Source organism: Procambarus clarkii, chromosome 37, assembly GCF_040958095.1.
Source record: "Procambarus clarkii isolate CNS0578487 chromosome 37, FALCON_Pclarkii_2.0, whole genome shotgun sequence".
Taxonomy (NCBI): domain Eukaryota; kingdom Metazoa; phylum Arthropoda; class Malacostraca; order Decapoda; family Cambaridae; genus Procambarus; species Procambarus clarkii.
In genome coordinates, this window is record NC_091186.1 from 15,634,534 (window position 1) to 15,647,178 (window position 12,645).

General features: G+C 36.9%; 1 protein-coding gene across 13 annotated transcripts in view; it reads right to left on the reverse strand.

Moving 5' to 3' along the window:
- Window positions 1-2,345: 2,345 nt before the first annotated feature.
- The window catches only part of LOC123765697 (forkhead box protein P1), a 634,146-nt gene continuing 623,846 nt past the window's right edge, over window positions 2,346-12,645 (reverse strand). For all 13 annotated transcript variants that reach the window (XM_069337175.1, XM_069337173.1, XM_069337176.1 and 10 more), the window contains 2 exons: window positions 11,355-11,430; window positions 2,346-6,652 (listed from right to left, as the gene is read on the reverse strand). In XM_069337175.1, coding sequence (XP_069193276.1) covers window positions 6,185-6,652; window positions 11,355-11,430 — 544 coding nt within the window. In that variant the 3' untranslated portion in view covers window positions 2,346-6,184. The remainder of the gene's footprint in view (window positions 6,653-11,354; window positions 11,431-12,645) is intronic.

The following is a 12,645-nucleotide window of genomic DNA, read 5'->3' on the forward strand; positions in this document are numbered from 1 at the left end:
GACAGAGTTCCACATAAGAGGTTGTTCTGGAAACTAGAAAATATTGGAGGGGTGACAGGTAAGCTTCTAACATGGATGAACATTTTTCTGACTGATAGAAAAATGAGGGCAGTAATCAGAGGGAATGTATCGGACTGGAGAAATGTCACAAGTGGAGTACCACAGGGTTCAGTTCTTGCACCAGTGATGTTTATTGTCTACATAAATGATCTACCAGTTGGTATACAGAATTATATGAACATGTTTGCTGATGATGCTAAGATAATAGGAAGGATAAGAAACTTACATGATTGTCATGCCCTTCAAGATGACCTGGACAAAATAAGTATATAGACCACCACTTGGCAAATGGAATTTAATGTTAATAAATGCCATGTTATGGAATGTGGAATAGGAGAATAGACCCCACACAACCTATATATTATGTGAGAAATCTTTAAAGAATTCTGATAAAAAAAAAAAAAAGAGATCTAGGGGTGGTTCTAGATAGAGAACTATCACCTGAGGACCACATAAAGAACGTTGTGCGAGGAGCCTATGCCACGCTTTCTAACTTCAGAATTGCTTTCAAATACATGGATGGGGATATACTAAAGAAATTGTTTACGACTTTTGTTATTCCAAAGCTAGAATATGCAGCAGTTGTGTGGTGCCTATATCTTAAGAAGCACATCAATAATCTGGAAAAGGTGTAAAGACATGCTACTTAGTGACTCCCAGAACTGAAGGGTAAGAGCTACGAGGAGAGGTTAGAGGCATTAGAGAAGAGGTTAGAGGCATTAAATATGCCAAAACTAGAAGACATAAGAAAAAGAGGTGATATGATCACCACATACAAAATAGTAACAGGAATTGATAAAATCAATAGGGAAGATTTCCTGAGACCTGGAACTTCAATCCTGGTCATAGATTTAAAGACCTGGTCATAGATTTAAACTAGCTAAACAAAAATACCGAAGAAATATAAGAAAATTCACTTTCGCAAGCAGAGTTGTAGATGGTTGGAACAAGTTGCGTGAGAAGGTGGTGGAGGCCAAGACCGTCAGTGGCTTCAAAGCGTTATATGACAAAGAGTGCTGGGAAGACGGGACACCACGAGCGTAGCTCTCATCCTGTAACTACACTTAGGTAATTACAAGTAATTACACACACCAGGCTACGGCCTGGTAGCTTGGTGGATAGCGCGCAGGACTCGTAATTCGGTGGCGCGTGTTCGACTCCCGCACCAGGCAGAAATAAATGGGCAAAGTTTCTTTCACCCTGAATGCCCCTGTTACCTAGCAGTAAATAGGTACCTGGGAGTTAGTCAGCTGTCACGGGCTGCTTCTTGGGATGTGTGTGGGGTGTGGGGAAAAAAAAAGAAGTAGTAAACAGTTGATTGACGGTTCAGAGGCAGGCCGAAAGAGCAGAGCTCAACCCCCGCAAACACAACTAGGTGAACACATACATACATACATACACATACATACATACATACATACATACATACATATATACATATACATATATACATATATATATATATGTCGTACCTAGTAGCCAGAACGCACTTCTCTGCCTACTATGCAAGGCCCAATTTGCCTAATAAGCCAAGTTTTCATGAATTAATTGTTTTTCGAGTACCTAACCTACCTAACCTAACCTAACCTAACTTTTTCGGCTACCTAACCGAACCTAAGCTATAAAGATAGGTTAGGTTAGGTTAGGTAGGGATGGTTAGGTTCGGTCATATATCTACGTTAATTTTACCTCCAATAAAAAAAAATTGACCTCATACATAATGAAATGAGTAGCTTTATCATTTCATAAGAAAAAAATTAGAGAAAATATATTAATTCAGGAAAACTTGGCTTATTAGGCAAAACGGGCCTTGCATAGTAGGCTGAAAAGTGCGTTCTGGCTACTAGGTACGACATATATATATATATATATATATATATATATATAATGAAATGTTTGCAATTTAACATATTAGGAAATAGATGAAATTTGGCAAGAAAGCTAGACTAGTAGCAAGGAAATGAAAATAATTCAAGACTATCAGAATGTTGCTGCAATTGGTGGTGGCAAGCATTCACAAATGCTAACGTTCTTGATAAATGTTTAGCAAAGCCATATGAAAAAAAAGAAACAATAACTGCCAATTACCTGTACTTGATTTACAAGAAAAAAGCATAGGATTGGCATTTCATTTCATGTCAGGATTGACTAATGTGGTGCAGCAGTATAACCTTGTGTAATATTATATATGCTAGTGTGTAATGTGGTATATTTGTTTAACAATGTACATTTTCAGTGATAAAATGGTAACTTATGCATTAAAGGGTTAAAAAAAATAAAGTGAAGAAATACTCTAATGACTTTACTTGCTCTGTAGGGCTTTACATGTGGGGTGTACAGTGTTTCAACTTATCACTGAAATAAACTACATTTGCAGACAGATACTCCACTGAGACCAACACTTTTGGACAAAATTACTTATAGTATCACATATTGGTCTTGGCTTTCCTATTTGTATTTCAGGAGCTGTGAAGAAAAATATCCATAATATTTTGACATAAAACAAAAATGGTGCACATTTCTGGATTTTAGTAAAGAAAGAAAATAATTTAAAACTTTACTGGAGGCATGGTGCTTTTAATAAAGCTTTATTAGTTACCTAATAAAGCTCTTACTTGTTCAAGAAAACTTTAAAATCAGACCAGTCTTCCGGGAATAAATTTGCTACCAAAACATTTGCTAAAATCTTATCCTGCTGCCATCAAACTTAAAGCTCCTGTACATGCAGCACCAGTTGAGTTTGGTTGCTACAAATATATGGACAAAATGTGTGACTCCCTTTTTGCTAATTTCATAATATATAACAATTAGGAACTGGCAAGCAATTTGACAAAGAACAATAATGATTAAAATGGGAGTTCATAAATTAAAGGCAGTTTTGAAGTTAAATAAAAGTCTCAATTAATTCAGATCTTACAAAAAAATACACTATGGGGGACCTGAAATGGCTTCATACTTTATACATTAAATCTGTGGTTGATGCTTTAAAAACATGACCATGTATTAATTGCCAAACAGCGCCACAACTCGTAACTGTAACTACATTGTCTCCATGATTTGAAGATGTAAACATTGAAAAAATGAAGACCTTGCATTTTTGTATTGTGAGGAATGAGGTTATAAATGACAAACAGTGTCACTTATGCAGTGAATATCAAAACAGTCATTTTCTTCATTGATGAACATGCCTGGCATACAAAGCACTTGCCATATAAATATAGAGTTGAGGACATTTTTTCCTTCTATAGGTCTCTGGACTAAATCTGTATAAGATTACTGAGTTGGCACACATAAGTGTGTGTGTGTGTGTGATCCTTGTTGAATTTACAGTATGAACAAAACATTGGCTGCAACACCTGTAACTTAAAAATTCTGTACACTTGTACGTGACCAGTCCTCTGACCCGGCTTATATCTGTTACACGACCACTATATCAAGACTTAGTTGTTCAACAAGTAAATTTTTATTTTAATAAAATCATTTGCTTGTATGAACGACTTCCTATTACTTGAAATAGTTGAATGTCACACATGAAATTCTATGTACATGAGGCCCTCAATGCAAGCAGACCCTTCCCCCCCCCACAAAAAAAGTATCTTTAGATTTGAAGGATAAGTGGAAATTAAGGACAATTGAAACTTTTATAATAAAATTTCAATTGCTCAATTCTTGTGTGTTTTATCAAAGCTATATTCAGCCATTTCCTGAATTTTTATGGTTTAATGTGTTATATAATAAGCAGTTTTACCAATATAATTCTTTAATTAGATGTTTTATCATATTCCAAAATTGAACTGTGGTCTGTGGATATTGGGCCTCGTCTGTGCTCACATCTGATTCTCTGCAAGTCAAGATGATCTTTTCTGCTTCAGGACATGATCACATGTATATTCAGAAGCTTCAGTACCTCAAAAGTACTCGTAATAAACTGTCTTACAGAGAGTCAGTCAGTGACAGCAGTTGGAGATTGCAAATGGGAGACAGGGAGGGATGTTTGTTCATGATAATACAGTCATACAATAGACAGTTATTGCTCAGGGATTGGGCTTCACCTTGCCCAAAGGGAATGTTCTACTAGAAGCTCATCTACTACCTTGTGACTTGCAACCAACAGGGACATATGGCAATTTAGGAAACAGAACTACAATGGGGCTTTATTTATGGTCCTATTCTGCAGCTACTGGTTGGGAAGTTAATATACAACCAAAAAAAATCTGGAGATACTTCCACAACACAGAACAAACATACAGAGAGTATTAATGTACAATGATAAACAATACTGATAAATAAATGTGAACAAATTATAATGGAAAGTACCCCACCATAGTCCTGACTTCCTAACACAGCAAGGCTAACCTACAATGGTAATGCAATACATAGGCTTGAGTATGTATCATAAGTAGCATTTTAAACAATGCTTTCTACTACAGTGGTCCATTCTATGCAGTTCCTACTAACCAAGCCCAGTGAATGTACTTTGGAGAAGGTGTATAAAGTTTTGAGACCATCCTAGTTATTGCAATTTTTTTTATAATTTCTTGAGACTTTATGAAAACCTCATCATACCATAACTATTAATTAAAAAGGGACAATACTAAAGTGCTGTCCACACCAAAACTTCAGCTGAGCTTCATGAACTTCCCTTTTATTCAGTATTTACTTAGGGCATAAACACTTTTGGAATTTGGCTTTATACATTAGCTGGGACAATTTAAATAAATCTAAGAATTTTTTTGTCATATACATATTGGCTCTTTTGGAAAGCAAACAATAAATAACTTGCTGTTTTACTGAAAATTTTGAACATTAATGACTGTAGTTCTTTATAAGAACTGAACCCCCAACAAAATTCAGACTACAACAGCAATCACATCTCTCCCATTTTACTAGGTTTGGGATGGCTTTTTAATTCTAAATTTATACTAAATTTCTACACTACTAAGGATCTCTCTTTTCTGTGCTGTCCTAACCCCACTTATTCTACAATATAAATAACAAATAAATAGTGTAAATAGGTGGGTTTGTTTGAGGTACAGGACTATTGCATTGGAAAAATTTGTGCACTTACAATGAAAGTGAACAGAAATGATTTTATATCCTTCAGTAGGTGAAAAAGCACACTCCCAAATGATGTGTACAATAAAATATTACTCATGTCTTATAATCTTAGCAATATCATTGCTAAGCTTGTCAAATTTGTAGGAGAAAATATACAGTAACTTGACAACTAACTTAGCTGAGTTATGAGATGCACCAATGATTGCACCCCTTCTCGGGTTATGTTATTGTCATGGAAGAGCTATCATATTAGATTGAGATCAAATTTCACTGGTTAAAATAATATAAGCTCACATAAAATTCAATATGGCACTTGTAAAATTCTTACATTTTTTGATAGGTGTCTCTACATTAGTACATAAAATTCAGTGCCTAGTCCTAATCAGTCAAGAATTGTAATCATTATCTTGACTGAGCTTACCAGAGAAGCAAGCATATGAACTATCTACTGGGCTAAGGTTGACAGGGAACAGGGGCTAGAAAAGCACAGTAGGATCTTTAAGACCCATCTAGGAATGGTATACAGGTGGCTGCTGTACCATCTGTAGCCTTAGGCTATGCTACACTAAGTGAGGCTAGAGTATCACTATCTCTGCCTGCACTGTAGTCCTGTAACTCTACACTTACTATAGTAAGCGATCACATCCTTGTCTAAACCGTCTGTACAAAACAATGTCTGTCCATCACCGAGAATATACACACTTGTGCCATATGACTGATGATAGTGCCTTAGGTAAGACTAGTCTGATATGAAACAATTAGTCTAATAGAAAGTCTAATTCCATCAGTGCAAAAATAACAAATTCTTCCATTCTTTCCTACAGGTTTCCCTGTGTCACATGCACAAGCCAGTGCTTCAACGTTTAAGAAATTCAGATAATGTATTACAGTATCTAAATAAGAGATATCAGTTAAAATATGATCCAATATCTGGATGCACGTCTCATTTTATAGCCAGCCTCCACTTGCTGACTGGTCAGAGGAAGATGGCAGTATGAAAAGTAAGTTTTTTCAAGCGTTAATTCACTTGGAGGTATACAAAGATCAGTTTTCACTCCCTACATCACTAGCCTTCTAGAGGAGGTCCTTGTCGCATGTGTGCCTCATGCAGTAACTGTAAGGGTGGGGGAAGGCCAAGTGATGTTGGCACATGGGACACTGCGTGAGACACAGGAGGTGGAGGAGGTTGGGATACAGGACTTGGCGGTACAGGGCTGCGAGACTGAGGTCGGTCTTCATCTATCCCCGAGTAATGACGATAATGTGACATAGGTGAAGCAGGATGTGCTTCTTCCTCACAGTCCCTTTGGGTTTCCATTGGAGTTTCTTCTTCAGTCATCTCCTGCTTGACAAGCTGTGATGGGTAGGGTTCGTCCTGCTCATCATCGCGTTCTCTGTGTGGTGGTTCGTCTCCCTCATCATGGTGTACCATACTCTCATGATAGGAGACAGGGGGAGAGCCACTCTTGTCCATGCTGGAGGAGATACTGAAGGCAGTGTTCAGCATTGGTAGGTTAGAGTCTGCCAAGGCAGCCTGTCAAATGCATAAACTTGAGTTAATTCTTCCAAACTTTAAAGTATGACAACATGTTTAATTGTTTAGCATGAATTTTGTTTAACTACGGTATACAGTATTAAAATTATATTAACTTGTTTCAGTCTGAAGTTTGTAATTTATATTCGTTGAAAAACACTATTGTGTATATCTCTTGCAGTTTTCCCCCATGTCCACAAGAGTGGAAATTAGAGAATGAAGATTCTTTTAACAATTTAATCACAGTACATCATATTTAAGTGTAGAAGATTTTATTGCAAATTCTGCACATTGGCTAGGCTATCACAACAATCAAAGGGGAAGGGAACTATCAGGAGAAAGTGACAAGCCATTACGACTATATAGCACTAGGAAGGGATGTGGATAAGGATTTTGGATGGGACTGGGGAAAGGAATGGTGCCCAACCACTTGGACGGTCGGGGATTGAACGCCGACCTGCATGAAGCGAGATCGTCGCTCTACTGTCCAGCCCAAGTGCTTGGGTCACAACAAACAAAGGCAGAAGCAAGAAATATTTGAATGGCACATGGCAGAGTATTGTAATGAGAAAACACTAGTTTGATGAGGGTGCTAAGGGTGTGAACTGTGGCCAAAATATATTACATTGCAAATAAGGTGAGTGTAATGAATCATGAGCAGAAAACTTGACCAGGGCTTCCTTAACCCTCAAAGTGCAGTAGTCACTGTTTTTGCCAATTTGTTGCTCTCCTAGGTCACTGTTACATGACAATTATCTTTATTATTGCTCGGTTATTATACCAATGATGTTAGTACAGTGGTACCTCGGTTTACAAACACCCCTGTTGTAAGGTACGGGATTGAAAGCCGTACCCTAAAGTATCGCTAACAACACCCCCTCTTACTTTCTTATAAATAATGGAAGTGCAGGGATCTATATAGTAATAATCACCAGTTCTAACTACATGCCCGAAACGCTTTGCGTAATAGTGGCTTTAGGCATTGTATGTACTAGCTATACCTATAAGTTAAACAATCCTTGTAAATATTTATTGTATGTATGTACCTTACCTAAATAAAATTGTATTGTATTGTATTGTATTGTTGTATAGGACAAGAAATACACCTTGGGGTACAATTTTACAAAAAGGGTTTTTATTTAACAAATACCTGATTTCCTCACACTGGTTAGAACAGGGGGGGGGGGGTGGTACTTGGATCTACCACAGGATTAATACACTACAGACAAAGGGGGGGGAGGTTCCTGTCCCTCTACAACCTGGGACTTAAGGTCAATACTCTATTCCACTCCTCATAGGTCACTACAAAGGGCCTGGGTTTTAACAATACACTACTCTGACCACAATACACAAATGGATATACAGTACAAAATAAATGTGGATAACCCCCATGTGACACACAGCTGAGCACATACACCTGAATTAACAACACACCACTCTCCCTACACACAAGGTTCCAAAATCCTTATTTCCACAAATTCCTATCTCTAACTCATAAAGAAAAGGGGAAGCACTGCTATAAACATGTAAAATATTGCACTTATCGTATTTGTTGGAGACCATTTTTGCTATTTGAGCATAAAATTTGTTATTATATATCTCGCCATGGGTCCCAAGAAAGCCGGTGATAAAGTTCAAGGCAAGAAATCACATGTGAGAATGACCATAGAGGAAAAACAAGAGATCATTCGTAAGCATAAAAATGGTACTCATGTTGTTAAACTAGCTAGGCAGTACAACAAATCCATGTCAACGATATGCACTGTACTTGCCAAGAAAAAGGACATTTTGAATGCTAAAGTGGCAAAGGGCGTATCAACAATCACGAAGCAAAGAACACAAATACTTGAGGATGTGGAAAAGTTGTTATTAATTTGGATACACATCAAGGAGTTAGCAGGTGATAGTGTTTCAGAGGTCATCAGTTGTGAGAAAGCCAGGGTATTGCACAAAGATCTTGCAAAGAAAACCCCTGGAACGAGTGCAGATACAAAAGACTTTAAGGCAAGCAGGGGATGGTTTGAAGAATTTAAAAAAAAAAGTGGTATTCATAGTGTTGTAAGGCATGGGGAGGCTGCCAGCTCAGACAAACCAGCGGCTGAAAGATTTATTGAAGAATTTAAAGATTTTGTAGAGGCTGAGGGATACCTACTGCAACAAATGTTTAATTGTGATGAGACAGGACTGTTCTGGAAAAGATTGCCTAAGAGGACATACATTACCAAGGAGGAGAAATCATTGCCCGGATACAAGCCTATGAAAGATAGGTTTACACTTGTGCTGTGTGGAAATGCGAGTGGTGACTTGAAAATTAAACCCTTGCTTGTGTATCATTCTGAAAATCCAAGGGTTTTCAAAAAGTATGATGTGCAGAAAAACCAAATGTGTGTGATGAGGAGGGCTAATAATAAGGCATGGGTGACTAGGATATTTTTTACGGAGCGGGTGAATGATGTGGTGTGCCCTGCCATACAAAAATATCTGCAGGAGAAAAGTTTGCCACTCAAGGCCCTGCTTCTCCTCGACAATGCTCCTGTTCATCCTCCAGGCTTGGAAGATGCATTGTTGAACAGATTTAATTTTCTCACAATAAAGTTCCTTCCTCCTAACACCACTCCTCTAATTCAGCCTATGGACTAGAAAATCATAGCGAATTTTAAGAAACTGTATGAAAGGGCACTTTTCCAGAAATGCTTTGAAGTGACCAATGCCACAAACCTCACCCTCAAAGAGTTCTGGAAAAACCATTTTAACATTTGTAGTGCATTAAAACTCGTTGACAAAGCCTGGCAAGAAGTGACTCAAAGAGCCCTGATCTCTGGCTGGAGAAAATTGTGGCCTGAATGTGTATCAGAACTAGACTTTGAGGGGTTTGAGCCTGTAAATGAAGTGCCTATTGTTGAGGAAATTGTTACTCTGGGCCAGAAAATGGGCTTGGAATTGGATGGTGCTGATGTGGAGAAGTTGGTGGAAGAACACAACGAAGAACTGACCACTGAAGAACTCCAAGCCCTTCAAAAGGAGCAGCAACAAGAGGCAGCTGAGGATATTTCTTCAGAGGAGGATGAGGCAGTAGAGAATGTCCCTTCCGCAACAATTAGGAAGTGGTGTAAGATGTGGGAAGAAATGCAAACTTTTATTGAAACGACTCACCCAGAGAAAGCTGTAGTAGGCTGTTGCCTTAATCTTTTCAGTGACAATGTGATGCCTCACTACAGACAAGTGTTGCAAAGAAGGAAAAAACAATCTTCAATGCAACATTTCCTTGTGAGAATATCAAGCAGTGAGCCACAACCAGGACCTAGCGGTATGCAGGCAAAACGAGCAAGAGAGTGCACTCCAGAAAATCTTCACTGCCTGATGTTATCATGGAAGGGGACTCCCCTTCCAAACAAAAATACCTCTCCTCCTTCCCCCTCTTCACCATCTTCCATACGCCAACAGGAGTCATCAGCAAGGGTAAGTAATAACTTGAACATACTTTTTTAGTGTAGATTTGGGTGAATTAGGTATAAAATTTACTTTGAAGTGAAGTTTTTGGGGAGTCAGGAACTGATTAATTTCCCATTATTTCTTATGGGGAAATTCGCTTCAGTTTACGAATTTTTGGGTTACAAACCGTCTCCAGGAACGGATTAAATTCTTAAACCGAGGTACCCCTGTATTATTATAATAGCCCTATATAGATATGATGGAGTTGGCCAAGATACATGAAAAATATTCTGCTATAAGTTTTGTAATTGCTTCTTATGTGAATAGTTATCATTATTTGAATACTGTACATTATTACTGTGCATGGTTTGTAAACCAATTATATTAATATGGCTATATAAATTCTACATGGGTACTTGCTGAACTTTCAATAACTGGTGGATCACAATCCTATGTACTTTTCTTTATCAATCTGCTTACACGGTCATGTTGTTGATATGTTAGTAATGATGTGCAAGGCCTTGCCTTTTTCAATATTTAAAGGCATTTGCCACTTTTCTGGCTCCATGTAGCTCTCTTTGCAAGGACTCTTGTCTTTTCTCTTCCCACCTTACCACAGATGTTTTGTTCTGATTTTACTCCTTGTACAAGCATTAAGAGTCCCATACCTGGGATCTTTTTTGATGTTCTGAGCAAATTTTCTTTCATAGTTTATTATGGCTAATCTAATTTCCTTTGTAGCTGAATTTAATGCCATGTCATTTGATCCCCGAAAGAATTTCAGCAAAGGAATGGATTGGAAGATACACAGTACTGTATTACTGTTTTTGCCAATTATGTGTGTATACATTGAGTCATTCAACTCAAACACTACATTATTTAAACTAATGAATTAAGCAATGAACATCAAAATATTCAAGGTGAACAAATGAGTTCCCCTTTCCTGTACCACCTTGTCAGCAAACCTTGTGTCTGGCATTGAAAAATACACTGATTCATCCACCATAGAACTTTCTACAGCTCACCAAACCAGAAAAAAGGTAAGTATTGTCCCTCCCCCCTTAATTTTTGCATGCAAATGTATCATTCATTAAGAATTGTTTGTTTTGCACATTGATGAGGTGGCAGTTTCTATGATAGCCGCACTCTGAGGGATAAATTGGTCATTCATTCTGCCCATGAACGACTAAAGCCAGCCTTTTTTGCAAATAATATACTAATTTATATAAAGAATTGGCATGCATTTTTTCCAAATATAGTGAACAGGTACCTGAAGGCTAGCATTAAGGGCCTCGCCGTAGAGAGTGGGGCTCCCAGTTAGTGTCGGACTCTTGCTCGCCACACCCCTGAAATACAATAGTGGTCAAAAATTCATACCAACTTGAATAAACAGCTAATTTACATAATTATGAGTGTATTTTATTTACATTAATCATATAAATAGAGCAAATGCACAATTTCTGCAAGAGATGTAAAATATGTCAATTCAGTATGATATATAATTTATTATTATATTGTACTATAATGAAACACTAAGAATTTGAAAATACATGCAAATAAATTTGAATATTATGGAAAGTTAATTAAAAACAACACTGTTTACTGCTGCTGCTTACACACTTACCATGCAATACTTACTTTTAAACATTTTCTACACTGTCTTCAAATATCAGTGACTTGTTGATGTCATATTATTCATATCTGATATACTCCCTAATATATATTAATAATTAATATTCAACTTACCTTTACTGGAGCTTAACACCCGACTGCTGAGACTTAAGTTAAAAAAAAGAGAGATAAAATTGACTATTGGAAGCTAATTAATGTGAAGAGATTACAAGCATTAAAAGATAAATGAAAGTGCAGGACATCAAGAATTATTGGAAATGGCACAACACCGATATGATTTTTAAAGGTAGATTAAAAACATCTGAAAAGCGACGACTTGTGAGCATTCCACTAAGAAAAAGGCATAAAGAGATTTAAATAGTAAAATGCAAAAAAGAGATTGAAAAGATTAAAAAAGAGATAGGAAAAGATACTTGCAGTTAATGAAGAATGGCGCTGTCCTTCGCTGGTTAAGTTGGTAGATGAGGGTTAATATCTACATCTACTTTCAACACCCAAACGGTCAGAAGTTAACATGAATGCAAATTAATACTATAGCTGATAATGCTGTGATTTATGAAGTTAATATGAATTATAACTGTTCTCTGCATCTCAGTGTAACACGTCTGGGTGTTTATACCTTATAGTCTATAATTTTTTGGCTCAGTATAAGAAAAGGAGTAGCAAACAATCAAGTAAATTGAATATTCAAAAGAATTCAACATAAATAAGAAATGAAAATGAAAGGATTTAATTTTCAGATTAGTGGGAGCGCTTTGAAAAAAAAAAATCAATAATCATGTATATTATAAAACTTAGGATAAACAAAAAAGACTCCATAACTAATTTTCATTATTGCATTCTTAAATGTTGTATCAATACATTAGCATCACTTGGATAGAACAAGATTTTGATGTAAAACCTTAATCATTTTAGTCATAAAATTATTA